Consider the following 24,088-nt stretch of genomic DNA (forward strand, 5'->3'; position numbering starts at 1 on the left):
GTGCTTCGCTGGGAAAATTGGGTTTAACAGCCCAGCACAATGAGGCCTTGTGGTTTGTAATGTATGACAAGAATTAGGCCTGACAGCACCTCTGATGGGAGTCTCTCTAGCCTCTTGCCCACCCTTCCTCCACCAGAGCTATTTCAGCAATGTGAGCCTGGCTCTCTGCACTGCTAAGTTGCCATCATTAACCTAATTCCAAGCTGCCCCTTTATGCTGCTCACTTCCAGAGAATATGTTTTCCACAGCCAGGCAGCTAGACCTGTTAGAAGTGTGTATGGGGGGGAGGGGGGAGGAGATCAGAAATGTAGGGGGCAAGGTCCTTGTCCTGCTCCCTCATTTCACTTCTGTTGGGTTTAAGGCCTGGCCAATACCTTGTGTTAAAAAGGCAGAAATTTCAACGCAGATGCTCCTGCAGGAGGGGTAAGGGGACCTGATGATTAAGAGAATGGCAGCCCTATGCCATGGGGCGAAATATCTGGCCATATACTTCACTAGCCTCTCATACAGAACCATTCCTTTCAACAGAAAACAGATCTAAGGGGACAGCACTTAGCTGCCACTCTATGGCTGGAATCTCTGCCAGTGTAACCACTGGTTACGAGTCCCCCTCACTACCAGTTCCAGTCTTATAACCAAACTCTCCTATGGGTTGGTTCAATCTACAAGGGCCAAAGCAATCCATGTTATTACACAGGTGGTAAGGGCATTCCTGTGTTATAACACAGCTCCACAACGCAGCCTTCTGTATATAAAGGGTTAATAAATTATTGGTAGAGGTATAAGCATGTTACAGCATAGTATTGTGCTATTGATGGTTATAAGCACATCAAAAGAAGGTGTTACAGAGGGTAACAGGTCAGGTTATAAGTAACTTGGACTCCATAACAATCAACTATTTATTAAAATGTCTATTTACCCTTTATTAAAAGAACCTTAATATAAAGTGTGACTTCCAGTTTGTAATGTAGATATGACCAAAGCAATGTCCATAGAACATGCTAAGGCCTAAGGCTGTAGCATATTTCAGGAATAAGGTGAAAGTCCTACCTACACTATACAATGAAACCAACACAGCTGTCACTGGGATGCAGAGGAGGTCTGAATGCTGCACTATAGCTACTCCCTGACTCCTTTTCTGGTTCAGAGCAGACAGGTTCATTGGCATCAGGGTAGATTAAACCAAAGGACCAAGGCTACTGAGTTAAACAGAGATACACCAGGGTTGAATTTGGCACTGAGTTGCTCCAATCACACGATGCTTCTACCTTGGTGTTTCATGGGCTAAGCTTGTTAGCTGCTGTCCACCTGGAGAGCCCTGTGAAAGCCTCTCTCCAACTTGTTAAGCTCTTACAAAATCTCGGTTATTAGTTTTTGTTAACTTTCCCCAAACTCAATTTTGTTTCAAAACTAGTGAGATAGGAACACAGCCTGACCCAGCGTCCCCAGAAAAAAATCACGGACGCAAGCGTTGCTAGAAATACTCATTTTTTTATATGGTGTTTCAAAACCACAGATGACAAATACAATTTTTTATTTCAAACCACAACAAGAAGAAATCTCATTGTTACAAACTACACAGAATCAGGGCTTCCTTCCTTACCTTGTAAATAGACGTTATATGTATAAACTCAATTACAAAGATTCTCACGGCCATTGACTACACCCTACAGAATGGCGACAGCTAATGTGCCAGGCAGTGTTTTACAGCTGTGGAGATGCACTTTATATTAAGATTTCAAATTAAAAAAACAAAACAAAACATGCTTTACACATAAAAGTTTAGTCTTCAAAAAAAACCCACAAATTTGGTATCATTATAACTTTTAGTGCACATATGGTGTCCCCATTCCATTGTCAAATATCACTCCTCTCCCAAATAAGCGTTTTTGGATAGGAAGTGGGGCAGAATCATGTGAACCGTCATTCATTGGCCGCAGGTCCCATCCACACTTCATATGAAACAATGGTGTTGTAACCTGTCTCATCTAACCCTTTACAACAGACATGTCTCCGTGCTGCAGATTTTTTCACAGTGCAACCATGTTACAGATGTTTATGTGTTCACACCTACCCTAGGTTTGTAGCAGTGCATTGTGGGAATCATAGAATCATAGAATATCAGGGTTGGAAGGGACCTCAGGAGGTCATCTAGTCCAACCCCCTGCTCAAAAGCAGGACCCATCACCAGTTAAATCATCCCAGCCAGGGCTTTGTCAAGCCTGACCTTAAAAATTTCTAAGGAAGGAGATTCCACCACCTCCCTAGGCAACGCATTCCAGTGTTTCACCACCCTCCTAATGAAAAAGTTTTTCCTAATATCCAACCTAAACCTCCCCCACTGCAACTTGAGACCATTACTCCTTGTCCTGTCCTCTTCCACCACTGAGAATAGTCTAGAACCATCCTCTCTGGAACCACCTCTCAGGTAGTTGAAAGCAGCTATCAAATCCCACCTCATTCTTCTCTTCCGCAGACTAAACAATCCCAGTTCCCTCAGCCTCTCCTCATAAGTCATGTGTTCCAGACCCTTAATTATTTTTGTTGCCCTTCGCTGGACTCTTTCCAATTTATCCACATCCTTCTTGTAGTGTGGGGCCCAAAACTGGACACAATATTCCAGATGAGGCCTCACCAATGTCGAACAGAGGGGGACGATCACGTCCCTCGATCTGCTCGCTATGCCCCTACTTATACATCCCAAAATGCCATTGGCCTTCTTGGCAACAAGGGCACACTGCTGACTCATATCCAGCTTCTCATCCACTGTCACCCCTAGGTCCTTTTCCGCAGAACTGCTGCCTAGCCATTCGGTCCCTAGTCTGTAGCTGTGCATTGGGTTCTTCCGTCCTAAGTGCAGGACTCTGCACTTATCCTTATTGAACCTCATCAGATTTCTTTTGGCCCAATCCTCCAATTTGTCTAGGTCCCTCTGTATCCTATCCCTGCCCTCCAGAGTATCTACCACTCCTCCCAGTTTAGTATCATCCGCAAATTTGCTGAGGGTGCAATCCACACCATCCTCCAGATCATTTATGAAGATATTGAACAAAACTGGGAAAATCTGGGCAGCTCTCATGACACCTCAACAGGGTCTAGAGTAGAGGACATGCTGCAGCAGGGGGACCAAAGCATGCTGGGCTGTTCACCTGCACAGCAAAAACATGTTACAAACTGGTTACAAGAAGCCAACCATGTTCCAGGCTAGATCTGAACTGAGCCAAAACTACCTAGTTAGTTGCCATGATTACTAAATGAGTGTTAATAGTGTCGTGTATGTAGACACAAGCCATGGTTAGGGTCAGCTGTGCCACTAATAAGTTACAAACTCAATTGGAAGTTGTAGTGTAGCCAAGGTCTAAAACTCCTGGGCTTTAGCAGCAGTTTCCACATGAAATTAGGAGTGTGCTGATAGTTAACTGGTGTGACTGACTTTGTCCCAAACTCCCCTCAGCCCTGTCCCTTTAACTCAAAATTTCTGTTCTACAGCTTCTGAGCACCCCAAAGTGGATGTGTCAGCTTAAAACTGAAAACCCAGATCTCCTTCCCACACACCCCAATAACCGAACCAAGAGATTATTCTTCTCTGCAGTTGTCCAAGTTCCAACTGTTTGTAATGATCTAGAAGACAAGAGTCTTTTGAATCTCTTGATCCTTAGTCCTATCTCCTGTTCTCCAATGAGAAGCTTCTGCTTTCTTGCTCTCTCCTCCCAAGGTCTTTGCTTCTGCCTGAATGCTTCCATCAGCAGCTGTTGCCTGCCTACTTTCCACCACTGGTGGCTGAAGCACACTGATCTGTGATGGCATGGCAATCTCTGTTCCACATGTACAGATTCTCTGTAGGGACTCCTCACAATGTTGCAAATCCATCTCCTTCAATACACAAATGGTTGACAATACTGTATATCTATACAGTGTGTTGAGATACCATCCGCTCAGAAATACACAAGCTGCAGAAAGACAAACCTGTGCTCTCCAGTCACATCTCCGCCATGCACTCAGGCTCCCACAGGTGCCATTAGTTTATGGGGTCTATTATACAGGAACCTTTTCTTCAAACTACAGTCTACCCAAATCTTCATTTAAAAATATTTCCCTTGTGAGAGTTCACTGCTGTACACACAAGAGTTATACTGGACTGTCTTCTGCACCACTTCAGGCTGAATTTCGCAAAGGTTCTTCCCACCCCACTTGTCCTGTCAAGGCCCGTAGATGATGATCACAGACCAGAGACAGCACAAAAGTGATGCTAAAATGGTGTCAGCTTCTTTAGTGCAGAGATGAAACCAGACTGGAACACCAGAACCAGAACCCTGGATCTGGATCTGAAGCAGAACTCGGGGGAAGTTTAGAGCCAATCTCAGCCTGGGCCCTGGGCTCTCTTTTAAAGTGTTCTAGAAGCTGTTTGGTGATTCTGCATTTTGGGTGTTGCTGAAGGCAAGGACAATGCCAGGTTCCTTGCTGGCAGATATAAACTACTTCCCCAGCACCCAAAACCCATAGCAGGTAATCTTCCTCCTCCCCTGGCAGATACAGATTGATACCCACATTCTGCTCTGCTACTGTAGTGTAAAGCTGGGGCCCCTCCAGGGAACACTCCCCAAGTGTCAATGAGAGTAGACACAAGATACCTGTGAGGACTCTATGGGGCAACTTTTTGGCAGCCAAGTTCAGAGCCAGGGATAGGCAAACTTCTAGCTGTGATCCATTAATTTATGTCCTTTCAAGAGCCCATCCAGCAGATATCCCCAACGCTGCTCTGACTCTCCCCCATAACTCAGCTATCCCCCACTTTCCCATGCTGTGTACAAAGCAGTGTCTTCACATTTCTACCCAAACAAACACTAAATGGAATGTAAAAATGATAGCTGCCACTCCCTGGGTCTTCCTCCCATCCCTGGAGGGGTGAAGCTCTGGGGGAAGGAGAGGGAGCAGGGCAATTTCAGAACCAAACTTTATCAGAGCAACAAGGCCCCAATTCTACAAAGCACACAGATGCCTAAATACCTTTGAGGCTCTAGGCCTTAGTCCCTTTGAAGTCAATGGGACTGACAGCATGTGCTCAAGAACTTTGCTGAATCAGGTTCTATGGGTCAAACCAGGTGCAGTTAGAATGGCCTCTTTCTTCAGGCAGGATTTTCACAGACAGGCTCCCATGCCATTGGCTGGTTTTGCCAAAGCCTTTTCCATGATGTGTGGGTGTGTTTCGGTGCAAAATGAGAAGCAGAATTGCTCATGCATTGGTTTCCAGTTCTGATGATCCACGCGCTCAGCCCACTCCCATGTTTAGTCTGAACAGTCACAGTACAGCAAGAAAGTCCCTCAGCGCTGGGACTCGCCTGGCAATGAATCTTGGGATACCAAGGATTGACTTAGCAACTGTGCAGAGACTGTGTCATTTCACTGGCATTTTTTGTCCCCTCAAGCTGCTTAAATGGAGGGTTGACTAGAAGTCCTGCTGTCCATTAGTCAGTCCTATGTGTATTACTGTTCCCCACAAGGGGAGGGTCTAATTCCCTTTATGTTACTCAGTGTGTGCCCACTCCTAATCATTAGTCTGGGGACCTCCGCCCCAGGGGCCAGGTTCCTGTTAGCACAGAAGGTGCCTTACAACTCTCTTCAGCACAGAGCAAGTGAAGCACGAATGGGGACCACTGCAGGTCTGTATGGGAAGGGGAGAACTCTTGCTAGCTCCAGGCTGGTGGATGTGAGCCCTTGGTGGCGCCATTGTTGCTGCTGGTGATCCCCATTCCCAAGGGTCAGGCTGAATGCCCCTGCCCTCATCGCTCAGTCCAGCGAGACTTCGCAGGGGTTCTCATGAGCCTGGTGCGCATCCTCATAGATACGCCGGAAGTCTTTGTAACGGGGAGCACAGGTAAGCCAGGCCTCCCCAAAGTGCAGCCACCCCATGAAGAGGAAGCTGCCAGGTCCTGGTTTCACTCCACATTGCAGCAGGGTGTGGATGCTGCCCATGGATTTGCTGGATTTGCCGGCAGGCTGGAACAAAGTGAATTTCTGCCTGTGAATGCGCATGGCACTCACGCTGATGATGGATTCCTGCATCTCAACATCATTGGAGACGGTCCGGATGTTGCCACGAATGACTGAGGGGAAAGGTGGTAGGACAGACACAATTACTCATTGATCCAGAGCTAGGAACTGTTGCACTGCTGTGACTTCTGCATCCCTAACTGGGAACACTTAGCTATCTGGTAAAAACTGACTAGGTCCAGGTGGCACAGGCTATCCACTGGGTCACTGCACCAGCCTCTTATTTCTGGAGACCTGGGCCCAAAGGCTGATGTATTTACATGTTCAGCACACTGGCAGCTCTGCATGGGGATGTGGTGCTGGAATAGTTGAAGGGACTGCAGGTCACAATGGAGGTGCATTATAGATTTGTAAGACCAGAAGGAACCACTGTGAGCATCAAGTCTGACCTCCTGCATAACACAGGCCAGAGAACCTCTCCCAGGGATTCCTGCACTGAGCCCAGTTACCAGTGCTTTGTGGGCAGGGGAGCTGCAGGAGAGAATTGAGGTTCACTGGCCAAAATAAGAAGGGGAGATACTTGAGTAAGTCTAGGGGACAGTGGCAAAAACACCCATGCTCAATCCATGCCAGTGCTCTTATCCTTACTACCACGGTTAGAGCTGCATCCCCCGCAGAAGTCTAGTATAGACCAGTGCTCAGTGGGTTCTCCTGTGCTAATCCCCTTGTAATGCAGATGATGGATGTCAAGTGCTGTATTCTAAAGGGATCATCACCACCCCTCTCTCTCTGTTCTAGTTGGGATGTCACTCCATGAAAGAAATGGCTGGTAAGTTTAGAAAGAACACAAAAGAATATCCCCCTTCACACAGAGGACAGCCAACCTGGGGAATGTGCTTTTGCTGGGGGTCATTGAATACATAGGCTGGATACTCATGGGCATTTCCTAGCATTCACAGTTATGTACTGAGATAAAGGTTATGAAGCCCCATTCTTCAGTGAACGCACTGATTGCCTGTGAGGGTCAGGAAGGGATTTTCCCCTCCCTGCACATATTATGTGTAATACTGCACAATTAGCTGGGTGCGTTCTAGTGGGGTTGGCCTTCCCTGAATCAGCAGGTATTGGCCTCTGCCAGACCACTGGATTTATGATCTGATCTAGCATGGCAAATCCCTTGCTCTTATGTTTGACTTCTTCATTGGCATGGCAACTCTGGACTGGACAGCCAGTGACCCCTGACCCTCCTTCTACTGTTTAGAGATGCAAATTAGGAGCTTAACAGCACGTGCAGGAATAATTGGCAACTGTACACTGTGGCACAGCCATGTGTGGACATTTAAATAGGAGCAAGGCTGTTTTCGGCTGCATGGTCACAGCCTGGGAGCAAATGCCTTGGCTTAGCTCTGTCGGCAGCACTTACCACAGGCTACCTGCTGACGATATTAACTCTGCCATGGCCTGGCCTGCCAGCTATGAGTCAGCTAATTAAGTGGCAGGAACAAAGGGCAATGGCTGGTTTGTTTGCCGTTGTAAAGCTGCCACACTGGGCTCTCTGTGATTCCACACCAACTGCCCCTTGTTTTGCTCAGCATATGGAAAGTTCACACTGCGAATAGCTCCCATGCACATGCTCTGTCAGATCTGGACTATGCCCAACCCTGTGTGTGCGTGCAGGGGCTGGCAAGGATGAAAAGATGGCCCCTCCTTCCCATTTCAAGTGCCTGGCTTCTGTGCTGCAGGGGAAAGAGCTTTTCTGCTTTGCCTATGCTGTTGAATTTCTCCCTCTTCCTCTTTTATTTCTGCACCAATTATTTCACTGGGAAGACCAGTGGAATACAGGGGTGTACGAAAGACTCAACACAGAGTACATTAAGTAACAAATCTGGCCACACAGTACTCCAGCTTTCATTCCAATACTTACTAGAGCAGGGTGGAACATTTTTGACCAAATGACTTTGACTGATATATGCTATTTTGTCAAAGAGGAAACGTTTTGCAGAAACGTATTGGTTTAGCCTGCTTTCATAGGCGAGGCTTTTTTTGGCCAAGTGCTCTCTGGTCACATCTGATGAGGGAAGGCGACCCAGATTGAAAAGCTCACATTTTGCATCCAAAAACAGATGTTTCAACATGATTCAGTTTAGCTAAAACGTGTGAAATGTTCTAATGTGGAACAAAAATAAAGTTCAGAACCTTGAGAACTGCCCCGGAATGAAATTGTTGCACTCTGCACAGCTCTAGTGCTTGCCAGAGATCTCCCAAAACTCCTTGGTAAGACGGGGAATAGATTTCAAGGCCTTTTAATCCACCAGCACAGTTCCTTACCACTTGAGATAAGGAAGAATCTCCTTAGTTGTCATAAGGCCTATGACACATAACTGAGCTGTTCTCATTCTCTCTAGTAGAGGCCAGTGCTAAATAGTACTGTGTATTATGTGCTGGTTAGCATGTCTCTTTATCATGGGGACATCAGAGACTGGATTTTTCTTTGTTCTGTGTTTAATTCTTGGATCCACTGATGTCAGACACCCCCGATTCCTGGAAAAAGAACTCGTGGGGGAAGAGAATGTGAAGCAGAAGAGGGCAACAGTAAATGTAGAAATGGCAAAAGCTTACTCACCAAAGTCACTAGTGCAAATGGCCATCAAGATCTCCGTGTTATTACACGGCCGGCATGCCCCTGCAGCATTCAAACAGAGAAAAGTTGTGTTAGAAGTGAGTCCCAGGCTTTCTTCTCAGATATTCCCGAGGCGGGAATGCTGGCTTAATCCCTTTTGTTTGCAGGTGCCACACAGCATCGCCATCTGGCCTCCTCAGACCATCGGGTGCCTGGGGCTCTGCCTTTGTTCTCACAAGGGTTGCTCTGCTGCCCAGTGCCCTCTCGGGGCTCTCTCTACTTGGAAGCTGGCCTCGTGGAATACAGCTTCCCCCTGCAATAGCACCATGCACAAAGGATGTGGATTCTGCAGAGAAAATACAAAGGTCCCAGAGTCAAGCTCAGAGCTTCTGGATTTGTGTGGGGAAAGCTGCAGAGGCAATGTGCTCTGAGGGAGCTCTGCTGAGTCAGGAATTGCAATGAGCTGCTCAGGAGAAGGGAAGAACAAGATAGGGGTTGCTGGTATCCTGTATCCAAGTGCTTCCAGGTGCTTGTGGGCCATTGCAGGCAGAGGTTATGCATGCAGAACATAAGCAGTGCTGGACAGTACCTTCTGCACTGAGGGACAGAGCATCGAACCCTCTGTGGGCAGAGAACAAGTGTGTTGGAGGAAATGTGGGCTGAAGTGTGATCCTCATCATGCTAATGAGCTGTTTAGCTACACTCTCCTCTCTTAGGCCTCACTCCTGCTCCTGGGCAGTAGAAAGTTGGCAGCTGCGCTCTCCCTGCCTTGCTCTGTACTTTGTAGCTTGTGCTCACACATGCAACACCTGTGAGAGTTAGATCAAGAGTCCAGCTTTACCCTTCAGTCAAAATACAACCACTCTGCCAGAGGAAGGTGATGACCCGGGTCAGTGTTTGGGCGTATTGGTTTCCATTCTAGCCTGGCTCCTTTCCCCAGATCTCTAGCTGCTGACTTCCATCTCTGGTGTAGTACCAGTTTGGGAGACTGCATCCCAATTCCTTACTGTCCCAAGCTCCACTGAGACAACAGATCCTCCTGTTCCCGCCCACCCCTGCTCTGCACATGGTATGTAAAGGCAGAGTCGGCTTAAGGTCTCCTGGGGCCCTGGTTCAGAGCAAGTGGAGGAACCCTGGCGCCAGAACTGGGGCCCAGCCCATGGCCCAACCCCATTCCACCCCTTCCCTCATAGCCCTGCCCCTGTTTCGCCCACAGTCCCACCCCCCCCATTCTGCCTCCCCACTTCACCCCCATTCCCACCCCTACCTCCTGTTCGCTCCTTTCTCCCGCCCCCACTGCAGCCTCAAGACCAGAGAAGCTCTGTCCCCCCCACCACAGGCCCAGCGCCACAGCGGCGAGTGAGAGCTACTTGAGACTCAGGGCTACAGCGAGGGCTCCAGGTGCTGGGACTTTCCCCACTGCCCCGTGCTTCTCCTGGGGACCTGGGTCTTGGTGCTGGGGCTTCCCCTGCCTGCCCCACGGCTTCTGCCAGGGCTCCTGGCTTCTGCCGCCCCATAGCAAATTTCTGCTGTGGTGCTCATTTTTCCGGGGCGCCCCAATTGGCTGGGCCCCCTGGGCAAGGGTAATCCACCACTGGCAAAGGTCACTCTCAGCAAAACCCCTCCTTTCTCCATAGTGCAGGGCAGTCTCCACTGAGCAAATGGCTGTGTAAGACAGTGGTTCTCAGCCAGGGGTCCAGGGCCCCCTGGGAAGCTGTGAGCAGATTTCAGGGGGCCCGCCAAGCACGGCTGGCATTAGACTTGCTGGGGCTCAAGCCCTACTGCATGGCACTGAAGCCCGGGGCCCCAAGTCCCGCCACCTGAGGCTGAAGCTGAAGCCTGAGCAACTTACCTTAGCAGGGTCCTCTGTGGTGTGGCCCTGCTTGCTTCCCCTAATGCTGGCCCTGGCTTTTATATGCAGAAAACTAGTTGTTGTGGCACATGTAGGCTGTGGAGTTTTTATAGCATGTTGTGGGGGCCTCAGAAAGAAAAAGACTGAGCACCTCTGGTGTAAGGCACTGTTGAGACTGCTCCACTGCCCCTCCAGAGAGCATAAGGAGTTAAGAGACCAGAGAAAGCACATTTCAGAATTGGTGCACTAGCCGCTGGAACCAGAAAAACAAGTCAAGATACCACTGCCCACCCCTCCGCCCCTGGAGTTCACACTCTGGAGCAGAGACTGAAAGGAATCCTTAAGCTGAGGTGCACATCTGTCTGAGCCAGGCTGCCCTCTGGGCTGAGGCCGTGGGGCTGGGCAAGTGCAACAGGACTAACTGCTGTTCATAACCCTCTCTGAGCTTTGTCAGATCTCATGGGCTAACCCTGCTTGGGCCACACACTACTCAGCCAAAAGGGGAATAATATTTAGCATTCATATTTCTCAAGCATTAATTTATCTTTGCATCTCCCTTCCCAAGGACCCAAGGAAGCATTATCCCATTTGGCAGCAAAGAGAGGTAAAGTGATTTGCCCAAAGCAACACAGTGAATTGGCAGCAGAGTGCAGGAACTGAGCTGACAAATTCTTGACTGTTAGCCCTGAATTCAAGTCACTAGACCACATAGCTTCTGTGTATCATGTTCCCCATGGAAAACTTCGTACACTTGCTTCATTTCTGTGGCATGGTGCCCCCCAAAAACACGCTCACAGGCTGATGTGTTGTTGCCCATCATCCTACAGTACGACAGTATCTTTCCTGTACAGGCTGTCTGGTGATGTTCCAAGCTGTGTACACCTGAGTTGCAGGCTGGGCGGTCCACACACACATGAGTTTTGGTCCTGCCTGACCTCCAGTTTATAATAGTATTATTATGCATCCCCTCTGCGACCTCTGTCAGTTGGCATCAAGTGGTCCCTGGGTCACAGTGAAGCCTGCTAAACAACCAGTGGGGCCATTGGACGATCGAGATGCTAAAGAAGCACTCAAGGACGATAAGGCCATTGCGGAGAAACTAAATGAATTCTTTGTATCGGTCTTCATGGCTGAGGATGTGAGGGAGATTCCCAAACCTGGGCCATTCTTTTTAGGCAACAAATCTGAGCAAGTGTCCCAGATTGAGGTGTCATTAGAGGAGGTTTTGGAACAAATTGATAAACTAAACAGTAATAAGTCACCAGGCCCAGATGGTATTCACCCAAGAGTTCTGAAGGAACTCAGATGTGAAATTGCAGACCTACTAACTGTAGATTGTAACCTATCGTTTAAATCAGCTTCTGTACCAAATGACTGGAGGATAGCTAATATGATGTCAATTTTTAAAAAGGGCTCCAGAGGTTATCCTGGCAATTACAGGCAAGTAAGCCTGACTTCAGTACCAGGCAAACTGGTTGAAACTATAGTAAAGAATAAAATGGTCAGACATCTAGATGAACATAACTTGTTGGAGAAGAGTCAACATGGTTTTTGTAAAGGGAAATCATGCCTCACCAATATACTAGAATTCTTTGAGGGGGTCAACAAGCATGTGGACAAGGGGGATACAGTGAATATAGTGTACTTAGATTTTCAGAAAGCCTTTGACAAGGTCTCTCACCAAAGGCTCTTAAGCAAAGTAAGTTGTCATGGGATGAAAGGGAAGGTCCTCTCATGGATTGGTAACTGGTTAAAAGATAGGAAACAAAGGGTAGGAATAAATGATCAGTTTTCAGAATGGAGAGAGGTAAATAGTGGTGTCCCTCAGGGGTCTGTACTGGGACCCATCCTATTCAACATATTCATAAATGATCTGGAAAAAGGGCTAAACAGTGAGGTGGCAAAATTTGATACAAAACTACTCAAGATAGTTAAGTCCCAAGCAGACTGCAAAGAGCTACAAAAAGATATCACAAAACCAGGTGACTGGGCAACAAAATGGGAGGTGAAATTCAATGTTGGTAAATGCAAAGTAATGCACATTGGAAAACATAATCCCAATCATACATATAAAATGATGGGGTCTAAATTAGCTTTTACCACTCAAGAAAGAGAGTTGTGGATAGTTCTCTGAAAACATTCACTCAATGTGCAGCAGCAGTCAAAAAAGTGAACAGAATGTTGGGAATCATTACAAATGAGATAGATAATAAGACAGAAAATATCATATTGCCTCTATATAAATCCATGGTATGCCCACATCTTGAATACTGCATGCAGATATGATCGCCCCATCTCAAAAAAGATACATTGGAATAGAAAAGGTTCAGAAAAGGGCACCAAAAATGATTAGGGATATGGAGCTGCTGCCAGATGAGGAAATATTAATAAGACGGGGACTTTTCAGCTTGGAAAAGAGATGACTAAGGGGGGATATGGTAGAGGTCTATAAAATCATGACTGGTGTGGAGAAAGTAAGGAAGGACGTGTTATTTACTCCTTCTCATAACACAAGAACTATGGGGTCACCAAATGAAATTAATAGGCAGCAGATTTAAAACAAAAGGAAACATTTGTTTTTTCACACAACGCACAGTAAACCTGTGGAACTCCTTGCCAGAGGATGTTGTGAAGGCTAAGACTATAACAGGGTTCAAAAAAGAACTAGAAGAGTTAATGGAGGATAGGTCCATCAATGGCTATTAGCCAGGATGGGCCAGGGATCATGTCCCTAGCCTCTGTTTGCCAGAAGCTGGAAATGGGAGACAGGGGATGGATCAAGTTGCAGTGGGGAAGGTTTAGATTGGATATTAGGAAAAAAATTTTCACTAAGAGGGTGGTGAAACACTGGAATGCGTTACCTAGGGAGGTGGTAGAATCTCCTTCCTTAGAGGTTTTTAAGGTCAGGCTTGACAAAGCCCTGGCTGGGATGATTTAACTGGGAATTGGTCCTGCTTTGAGCAGGGGGTTGGACTAGATGACCTTCTGGGGTCCCTTCCAACCCTGATATTCTATGATTCTATGATTCTATGATCACTTGATGATTACCTGTTCTGTCCATTCCCTCTGGGGCACCTGACATTGGCCACTGTTGGAAGACAGGATACTGGGCTAGATGGACCTTTGGTCTGACCCAGTATGACCATTCTTATGTTCACAGACCCCTCATTCTGCCAGGTGCTGTATGTACACATAGCAAGAGACAGCTCTGACCTAAAGCAGTTACAAGCTAAACAGACAGGATCGATAAGGAGAGGGAGAAAGCAAGCATGACCACCCTTGCTTTACAGCTGGGGAACAAAGTGCTTAAATGACTTGCCCAAGGTCAGCCGAGGAGTCTGTGGCAGAGCCAGGAATTGAACCGACTCTCAGGGTGCTGTGTTAAGCACAAGACCATCTTTCCTCCCAGTACAGTTTATCCTTCCCCTAACCTGTCAATCTAAAGGTCTCAAAGCGCTTTACAAAGAGCAATTCATGTATCCTTGCCCCTCCCCTGCATGGTAGTTCATTGTTGGCATCCCCAGTGCAGAGAGCAGGAAACTGAGCAGTTCAGTGACTTGCCCTGGGAACAGAATACAGAGTCCCTGACTCGGAGCACACTCACGGGACCACCGTGTGCCCTTTGAGGAGGAGCCTCTTCTACTACCCATACAAACTGGGAAGTAAGAGCCAAATGAAACTGAACTGGTAACAGCCATTAGGGGAGAGGGGAAGCCCTCTCCATTCTTGGGACATTCTGAACAGGGCCATGAATGCTATTTCTCACCAAGGGGAAATGTTTCCTCTATCCCAACCCCAGTGTTCTTTAATAATCAGAAATACACAGTGATTGACAGCTGCCACAGGAGGAAGGCAATGACATGCTCCCCTTCTGTGATATAGGCTAGAGATGGAGCCAGGGATTTGGCTTGAACCCAAGTTTCCCTTGGTCTGAATGACCCCTACCACATGCATGTCCCTCCCTGGTTCAAACACTGCTGAGCTTTCGAGCTGAGAACCCAGAGTAGGAGGAGAACTTTCCTGGTGTTCAAGGTGCCTGGGATTCAACAGTCGGTTTCTGACCTCTTATACAGACAGGCTCAGGTTGTCTCTAGGCTCAAGGTTCCCAGACAAGCCCTTGTGGCAGGTGTTGGTGTTATGGTACCTTTACATAGGGTGATGAACCTGACTAGGACAGACTAGCTCTCCAGGCAGGGAGGGGTATGCTAGCTCTGTGGCAAAATACTGCTAATTCACCCAGCCCACAGCTTCCAGATCTTTGTGCTCTTTCCCTGACCCAGGGGTCAGCTCTGCTGCCATCGGAGGTGTTCCTATGGCTGGGAAGGAGAAGAGGGGGGAGGAGCACCATTGCTGCAGGGCCAGGCTATTTCTTTCCAAATCCCCTTTCCTGAAAAACCAGTCACACTAATCCCGTGTTTAGGGTTCACAGGGCGCTGCAAGAGAGCAACCCTTGCCATTCCCATGTGGAGAATGCCGGGGTTGCCATGGCAACCAGGAGAGCCCCTTATCTCTGGGGTGGCTGAATGGCAGGGATGTCCCTCACGGGCTGCAGAGTGGACTTTTGTTAGCTCAGCTGTGGAGCGAGATGGCACTGATTAAACATGTCTATAGGAGCTGCTTTGAGATCCTCCTCCGGCTCCTGGCTTCGCTCTCTAAACACGCTCAGGAAAAGAGGCCAGCTTGGGTTGCCACCCCCTCCCTGTCCCTGACAGGAGGCCCACATCATGCGGGTCCTTTAGCAGCCAGTAGCTGGAACCTCCTACAGCCTGTGCCTCTTTGCAGCCTGGAGCAGCAAGAAACCCAAGAAGATTCCCACTGACCAAAATGCTCCTACTGTGTAACAGCTGCGTGGCTCAGGGCCCTGCTATTGCGGTCAATAATGGGCCCAATCCTGGCACCCTGACTCAAGCAAAACTTCCCATTGTCTTCATTAATCGAGGGGAATTTTGCCTGAATGCAAACTAAGTAAGGCCTTGAGGACTGATCTTTTAATAATTAATTATCCTGTGAAGTATATCAGCAGTGGTACCCTGATCTTACAGAGAGGGAAGCTGAAGTACAAAGAGGTGAAGCAATTTGCCCAAGGTTATGCAGTGAGTGAGTCAGTGTCAGAATCAGAAATAGAACCCAGGAGTCCTGGGTCCTTGTGTCCTGCTTCAGCCAGCCTCCCTCTGTAAAAGGATGCGCACAAGTCTAGATTTTTAGCTGGCCCTGGTAGAACAATGCAGTAAGGAATCTCATCCTGCTGGAGCAGCAGCTCATGTCAGGAGGACACTGTTGTGGTGGATCTCACCCTCCTTGCCCAGTGAGGGAGGAGACTGGCAAAGTCACAGGACAGGACAGGAGGGCAATACAGATTAGCAGCGAAATTGGTTAACAGTCCTGGTGTAACCCACACACCTCCTGGGTGTGGTGTTCTGTTCCCTCTCGTGGCACCAAGACTACTTAGAGAGAGAGATTAATGAGTCTTCTTTACAGACTTGGCTGTATGGCTTTTAGGTCATGCAGTAGAGGCTCATACATTTAGCTCCAGAGGTCCCAGGTTCTTTCCCGCCCACCGATGGCCAGGGTCTGTCAGTGTTACACTTGCACCCTGTGGAGCCATGCCACTGGCTATTTACCTTCCATGCTGAGGTTGCTGGAGGGCAGTGAGAGGCGTGAGTTCCAGTCTCCCCGCAGCTCATAGCGGAAGGCAGCAATCCGACGGCTGATGTCCTGGTGCAGGGTAGACTGAAGGAACAGTGCCACTTTCTCCTGGGGCAGCCAGGTGAAGCAGCGCACCCTGCGGCGAAGGGAGGCATCTGCCTCAGACAACAGCAGCTCCAGGATCCCATTCCTCTCCAGATAGATCTGAGCTCCTCGGAAGGTGCTGGAGGGCTTGATACAGGTGGTGACCTGCCTGGGGCTCTTCCCTTTGGCTGCAGTGCTCATGGGGAGGCGAGGGGAGAGGCTGAGGCGTAAAGCCCCGGCTGGGTACAGCCACTCAAGTGAGCCCTCAGCACAGTGTAGAGAGATCTGCTCCACGCTGCCCGATTCCTGGGACAGGCCACTGCGAGGGGAGAACAAACGCATGTTACCATATTACTAGTCCAGTGGTTCTCAACTTATTACACATTGTGGGCCGCATATGTGGCCCACAATGTGTTAGCTGGGCCTCAGGGGCCAAGTGGCAGGGCAGCAGCAGTCCGGACCCCTGCCATGTGGGGCTGGCTTCCCACCCCAGACCCTTGCCGCATGGCTGCTCCAGACTCCCACCACATGTCTGCCCTGGACCCCAGAGCTTGTGGGGCTGGGTGACTGTCTGCCCCAGACCCCCACCACATGGCTGCCCTGAACCTCAGCGCTTGCAGGGCCGGGCCGCTGCCCCGGACCCTATGAGGTGGGTTGGCAGCCCTGGACCCCTGCCATGCAGCTTCCCTGGACTGGGGCCGGCTGGCTGCCCCAGACCCTGGAGCTCACGGGGCTGGCCGCCTGCCCCAACCCCAGACCCCTGCTGCGTGGGGCGGGCTGGCTTCCCCGACCCTGGACCCCTGCCATGCAGGGCTGGCCAGTTGCCCCGACCCCGGATCCTCGCCCCATAGCTGCCTGGACCCCAGAGTTTGCGGGGCCAGGCAGCTGCCCCAGGCCCCAACCCTGTGGGGCCAGCTGGCAGCCCCGGACACCTGACTCCACGGGGCTGGCTGGCAACCTGAACCCCTGACCCCGCCACGCTAGGCAGCCCGGATCCCTCCGCACCGAGAACCTGGCAGACCCTGGCATGCAGGCAGACTTTAGCACACAGCTGAGCTGGGCCACAGCTGTGTGCTAATTGGGCTGCATGCAGCCACGGGCCCTGGGCTGAGAACCACTGTACTAGCCCATTGGCACAAGGCTCTCTATCCCAGCATGCTCCAGGGCCACTTCAGCTCCCAATGGTCTCGCCATGCAGCAGATTAAACTAGCATCCAATGGCCACAGCTACCAGCACTGACTCCACTTGCCAAGAGCCTTGGGAGTAGGACTAGGCCCTGATCCTCTAAGGTATTTAAGTTAGATGCCTAACTCCCACTCAAATCAATTGGATGTAAGCACTTAACTCCCTTGCAGGATGTGGGTTTTAGTGACTGGGGCACTCCATGACGGAGCTAGAATGTGGGCTTGTAACAAAGAGTCAGGCTGAACACTTTCCTGACTGCTCCTTTTGTCTTCCTCCTCCAGTTCTGGGCTGACTTCATGCTTACTCGCTCCTTCCTTGTGGAGCAGCCTGCTCAATTACTGTGCGACCAGCTTGGAAATCACCTGTTCCAGGTGGAGATGGACCTGAGTCAGACCCTGGATCCCCAAATCCACTGCCCCTATCCAAATTTCTTAGCTGTTCCTCATTTTTTCTCTGGGTGCTGAACCCAGACCTTGGCTCCGGACACCCTGATGCTTTGGTGAAGTTCAGACGCAAATGCAGCGCTGGGGGCCCCCTTCTCTACCTCACTGCAGAAGCAGCATGACAGTCATAGAATCCTAGGCTAGCAGGGACTGCAAGAGTCAGCTAGTCTAACCCCCTGCCAAGATGCAGCATTATGAGGTGGAAAGGCTCCAGGGAATGAAGCTGCTCTTATCCCTATTATATCAGCATCTCCCAACCAAAGATACCACTAAGCTTGAATACATGGCATACCAGGCTCCAGGCCTGGACGTCTCATGCTCTTCTTTATCCAAATTATGCCTGATCTTCCCAAGAGATGAACATCATCCTCTTTCCCTAAGACTTTATCTTCTTTCTGGCTGCCTGGCCACCACCAAACTCCTCCTTTCCATGGCCAGAATTTTCAAGCCTGGCCTCTGATTGTGAGGGGAGGCCCTCATTTTTTTGAGGGGGGGCTAATATCTTGAACCTCATTGTCTGAGCTACTGGGCCCCAGCAGCTTGTAGAGATTTCACTTGTGGATGTTCAGCACCTCCTGGTTCAAGATGCCTCTAGAGCAGTGGTTCTTAACCTTTACTGCAGACTGCACCCCTTTGGTTCTCAAAATATGTTCTCTCACCCCTTATCAAAAATCATTGAAGTAGGTCAGTTCTTTAAAAGTAGATATATTTTTGTTTGTATATTACAGTAATCGTTAAATGTATAATGTTAATAAATACATAGGTTTGATGAAACAAAGTAGTTGTACTTACGTGCCTGTGCTCAATTTGTGTTTTCGATGATTTACCTTCTGAAAAAATCTGGCATGTCTCGCACCCCCAGGGGGTGCATGCACCCCAGGTTAAGAACCACTGCTCTAGAGGGTACCTGCAAATCACTGGCCTCTGTGACATTGTTGGCCTGAGGTTTTGTCATAATCATTGAGTTTGGGTCCAGAAGTGGCCACCAGATCATCTAGTCTTATCTCCTGCATATCCCAGGCCTCAGACACCACTCAGGAGCTTTTGTTGTCTCCTGGCTTTTGCTTTGCTAACTGAGAGGACAGGAGCTTGGTACAGGGAGTCTGCATGGGACCCTGCTCAGCAAGGGCTCTGGCAGGCATACCTGTGCCTGCCACGGTGGGTGTGGCTCTAGAGGGGAGGTATCAGGCTGAAGGACCAACTCCACCACACAGCCTCTTGTGGCATCAGTTGTGTCTGCCCTATAGTTCATGTCTGAAAGCTGTCCGATGACTAAGCTGGTTAGATCCCGCTGCAGCAGCTGGTTAATCACTGACCCATTTCTTACCCACCAGACTGACAGATTATAAAGAGTCCTCCAGGCCCTAATAGTTGCCATATGGTGATGTTCAGTGACCTGCTGCCAACTCTTGTGATACTGAGGGATTTTCTTAGCACCCCAGCTCCTGGAGCCAAGTGAGTATGTGAGACTCCCAGCTTTCTTTTCTTTTTTTAAAAAAGGATGTTTGTATCTCTTGAGGCTACAGAGCAAAGCTTGAAAACATGAAGGGAGCACAGCTTAAAGGCTCAGAAACCAGAAGGCAAATGCAAAGAGCCCAAAATTTATTATTTAAAAAAAAAATCCTGATTTTTTTGTGCCTGACTCACAATTTTTGAATGCCTCAGGCTGGCCATAGTGGGCATGTTGGAGGGAAAGTGAGCCTGGGGGACACGTGATAGAACCAGCTCAGCTACTGCACCAGAGCCTTTCCTTCCAGAATAAATGGCAATGTATAGTGTTCCCCTTACTCAAAGGTGAACCCAAGGGGTTTGGCTGAGAAGAGACGGAGAAGGCTGGAGCCCCACACAGCTGGGCAAACTCCTAAGAGGTGTCCATCGAAAGGCAGAGGGAGCTCACAGAGAAGGACAGGTTGTGGGGGCAGTGGGGGTAGCTTGCCCCTGCGCCCGCCTGTTGTCTTTTACAAATTAAAGCCCAGCTTTCTCCTGAATCCGAGATGGGATTTACTCTGCTTTCCTTGTGCAAGAAGAGATTTGAGGCCATTCAGAGTAAACTTAGTTGAGCAGCAGGCCTGCAGATGCTTGCTGTGGGCAAAGTCATCCTGCTGCTCTACTACGCTGCTGCCTTGTATACATCTCTAGGCACGTGGAGTGTGCACAGTATAAACAACAGAGAGTGCAGAGGGGAGTCCCCCTTCCTGGAAGATGAACTATGGCCTCCACTTTTCTCCATGCTGGCGTTTAGTATCTATAGCCACTCCTGACGCCTTAACCTAGCCCCTCCCTGTGGGCCTGGAACAACCGTTTGGTGCAGGAACTCAGTGTCCTTCAGCGACATTCCCCTGCAGGGAAGGCAGAATTTTAAGGCTCCGTGATTGTATTTTGTACCTCTCCTTTGGTGTTTGATAGCCCTTTTTAGCTAAGGATCTCCAAGTGCATCAACAATCATCGGTCCCCCTTCCCCCACGATGAGGTGGGTTAGACAGGTAAAGTGAGACACAGAGAGACTTGTGCAAGGTCATACCATGAGCCTGAAGCACAGCCTAGGCAGCCCAGCTCCTAATCACATTCCTGACCCACAAGACCATCTTTTATCTGTAACGCAAATGAAGATACATTAGAATCCCATATGTGAGAACAGAATGGAGGCTCTGAGAGGCAGCATGTACTAATGGATAGGGCACCCAGCTGGGACCGTTAGAGCAAACACATAGCAGGATACAATCTCTGCCCCAAAGTGGTTGCAGTAGAGAAGACAGGCAAAGGATTGCAGGGGAAACCAAAGCACAGAGCAGGAATGTGACTTGCCAAGTAGCAGAGACAGGAATAGAACCAGGTCTTCTTAGTCATAGTTTAGTGTCCAATCCAGTCTACCTCCTGGGTTTTTTTTAAACAAAAAAAATTATAATATAAAACTACTGTGTTGTTCTATAGTGCTTTCCACCCAAAAAACTCAAAGCAGGCAGGGATATATAAGGAGCACTTCACACCTGTATTGAAATACCTTTGATATGAAACACAACAGTTGCTAAGCTATAGTGTGACTGTGCGCTGTTAGTTGAAGTGCAGAAAACTAGCTGTATCTGATTTAAACTATAGGTAAGATTTGGAAGGCTAATTACCTGCTTTGGAATTTGGTCCATACACACAACGCTGACAAAGAATGCCAGGGGATCATTAATGAGAACAAGTGGCCAGGATCTTGGTTTGCTGTCTTATCTCAAAGGTGCTAAGAGGCTTAAGAAAGAAAAATAATCTTTAGGTTTTTTCAATGGGGTCTCTCGTCCAAGTACTGACCCAGCCCAACTCTGTGTCGTTTGAGAAAGTGCATACATGAAGCTAGTAGAGCTTGCAGTCTACTAGCCAGCAAGTCTTCCCCAGTGTTCTATTCTAATACAAGTTGAGTCTTTGACCAGGGAAAGGAGGGAGAGAAATATCTGCCCAGGTTGGTCCCCCAAAATTGTGAATCTGTAACCAGGCCCCATAACAAAACAGTGAAATCTACAGAGTTACAGCCTGGCAGGAAAAACTAGTTCAGTCATTCACTAGATATTCACATATGATCCAAAAGAGGGACCAAGTCATTTATTTAGAAACCTTTTCAGGGCTACTGATTCTGTTAAATCTCTGCTGTAAAAGCAAAAGCCAAACTTTTCTAAAGTAGTTCCAAAGCTTTTGGAGCAGTAAGAGTGTGATAATATGAGTACTTCTCCATTCTTTGCACTATCAAGCAAGCAAAAGTCTCAGCAGGAGGTAGAAGGGCATGAGTCTTTAATCTAGACTGAACCAGTGACAGTCACTTTACCTGTTTTTGCTCCTTTGTAGTTAACTCATCTGTAGAACTGCACATAGGCAAAAACACTGAGAAACAGATGCTGCCACTGAACTATCTTGGGTATCAGAGTAGCAGCCGTGTTAGTCTGTATTCGCAAAAAGAAAAGGAGTACTTGTGGCACCTTAGAGACTAACAAATTTATTTGAGCATAAGCTTTCGTGAGCTGCAGCTCACTTCATCACTTCAGGCCCCACTATCCTAGGCACTGTACCCACACAATGAAAAGGTGTTCCAAGCCCCAGGGCTCTTACAGTAACTGCTTGACAAACCTTGCTTTGTTCTCGGATCTGAACAATGTTTGTGGTTTTAAATGACTCCTTGGCCTGGGAGTTCTGCAACCTCCCAACAAAATCATGTCAAAGAGCAATTTGGCTCATGTATTAAAGCAGGCTGCTCAGAGGCTTTCTATTTTGAGGTTTTCACTTGAGTTCTTTTCCTATGAAAGCAGGCAGCATGGTGTATTTGGAAAGGATTAGCTACTACTGCATCCGATTTTATTGTTCACTATTGATATTATTATGAAGTGCAAAACAGTTAGGTTGGAGAGGACAGGGAATCAAGAAACTGCAAGTGGCAGAGGTCTGTAACTCTCACATGTCCCTGTAACACTGCAGGGAGTAAGATCACTGTTTAATTCTAGGGGGCAGCTTTGACCTTGCAAGGGGGCATGCCATAAAGATGAGAAAAACTAAACAAACTCCAGCACTTTCACTTCTTTACTCCTTTCTCCCCTCCTGCCACCTTACAAAGAAACAATAAGAGGCCTGCAGCCCTAGGATGCAATAAAACAATCATCACACCAAGTAAAACCCACCACTACGGAGCACAGAGAAGCTGAGGTAGCCAGCGGGAGGGTTTATGTGATGCAGAGACCATAACCTCTGCCGGAGGACACAAGATGCTGCCCCTCACAGAGAGACGGTTTGGGAGGATGGATGTTGTTCTCTCAGACTGGATTTAAGTTAAAACCTTGTAAGCTTTCATCTAGCTAGCTTTGAGGGAGATACTTTCCCCCTCTGATAGCAGTCGGGGAATGGGGGGTAGAGGACAGAACCCAAACCATCACCTCCTTAGAGGAAAGCAATCCGTTTTCCCCAGAGGCTCTGTGAAAGTTAAACTCAATTGACTAAAAATGGCAGCCACAAGAACTGGAATTTTCCTTTTCTCAAACATAAAGTGGAAACTCAATTATTTCCCTGGGCATAGGTTAGTAAGAAGAATGCAAACTTCTGGTTAAAAGCTCCTCTCCTTTACACCATTGACTTCAGTGGGTTTACTCCTGATTGACACCAGGATAAGTGCGACCAGAATCAGGCCCCCTCTTGATACTTATAACAGCTCATCCAGAACATGCACTACCCCATCCACCCGCTCCTAACACCCGAAACTCTGCTGCACCAATACCCATCCGGCCGGCCGGACTCCCACTGGGGGCAATGGGGCTGGAAGGTATGAGCCTGCATTACTAACAGAAAGTTATCTGAGTTTCTGGACAAAGCAGATAGTTTCCCACCATAGGGCACATTTAGCACAGCGCGATCTCTGGCGATCCTTGCCAATGGTTACTTATTTTTAATTGAGGACCGAAGTTCGTACCTCCCCCTCCAGCTGCACTGGTCTTCTGAATAACTGCAAAGGGCCGTATCCAGGACACCAAGGCAAAGAGCCCACAGCACCAAAGGCATCTTCTCTGAGATTTCGTCTCCCAATAAACCAGAAGGAGGAATCAAATGCCAGAGACTACAGTAAATCCTTCCCCAACAGACACCATGCTGGAATGTGCGTGGGGAGGTAACGCCTGCATGTCTCCGCCATCCATCTCCCCAGGCCTCCGCCGCAAAAGTTGTCAGGATGCAAAGCAGGATTTCCCTCCTTCCTCCTGCTAGTCCGGAGTGATGCTGTGATTCAGAGCCAGGGGACAAGCAGCCGAGATGAAAGTGACCAGAAGGCTCATTGTGAAATTGACTAAGGTGTCCACAGATTGCTGGTCAGATTCAACGACGGTGGACTAAGGGGCGAATGCGTGGGGGGCGGGGGGGAAGGAGATGATTTGCCATTCTCCAATCGGAGCAGGGCTCGGAAACTTTCAGCCAATCGGAGCAGAGAGAAGGATGAGGGGTGGGCTCCCTTTCTCCATTAACAACTAGAATTTGAGAACAATATAATGAAATAGAAAAAAAGAGTGAAAAGGCTGATTTGAAGTGATTGTTGTCCAGATGCGAGGAGTTCAGCACACAGACAGCTGATGGTGTGCACAGTGATTTGAGGGAATGCTTAATTTTTGAGAAAGGTTTGGGGAAATATATATACTGCTGATTGATTAAATGGTAAAATATACATGAACACAACTTGTAAACAAACCCCTTTCTATTATTCAGACACACAACATGAATAAAACACTGAATCAATGAGTCTTTTGCACATAGGATCTGAC

At 48.4% G+C, this 24,088-nt stretch overlaps 1 protein-coding gene across 1 annotated transcript; it reads right to left on the reverse strand.

Annotated features, from left to right (window-relative positions):
* Positions 1-1,480: 1,480 nt before the first annotated feature.
* Positions 1,481-23,677, reverse strand: METRN (meteorin, glial cell differentiation regulator). Its single transcript, XM_084641450.1, has 4 exons — positions 23,251-23,677; positions 16,085-16,512; positions 8,615-8,674; positions 1,481-6,104 (listed from the first exon to the last, which is right to left on the reverse strand). Exons 1-4 carry the CDS (start codon positions 23,337-23,339, stop codon positions 5,788-5,790), a joined length of 894 nt encoding a protein of 297 aa, XP_084497576.1. The 5' UTR covers positions 23,340-23,677; the 3' UTR covers positions 1,481-5,787.
* Between the last annotated feature and the right edge of the window lie 411 nt (positions 23,678-24,088).

Source organism: Lepidochelys olivacea, assembly GCF_965140295.1.
Source record: "Lepidochelys olivacea isolate rLepOli2 genome assembly, chromosome: 10".
NCBI classification, from domain to species: domain Eukaryota; kingdom Metazoa; phylum Chordata; order Testudines; family Cheloniidae; genus Lepidochelys; species Lepidochelys olivacea.

Coding starts and splice junctions, on each gene's coding strand:
- METRN (XM_084641450.1), bottom strand. CDS start 23,339: ATGCCTTTGGTGCTGTGGGCTCTTTGCCTTGGTGTCCTGGATACGGCC. Junction 8,675..16,084: donor CAGCAACCTCAGCATGGAAG/GTAAATAGCCAG, acceptor TGAATGCTGCAG/GGGCATGCCGGCCGTGTAAT. Junction 6,105..8,614: donor CATTTGCACTAGTGACTTTG/GTGAGTAAGCTT, acceptor CTTTCCCCTCAG/TCATTCGTGGCAACATCCGG.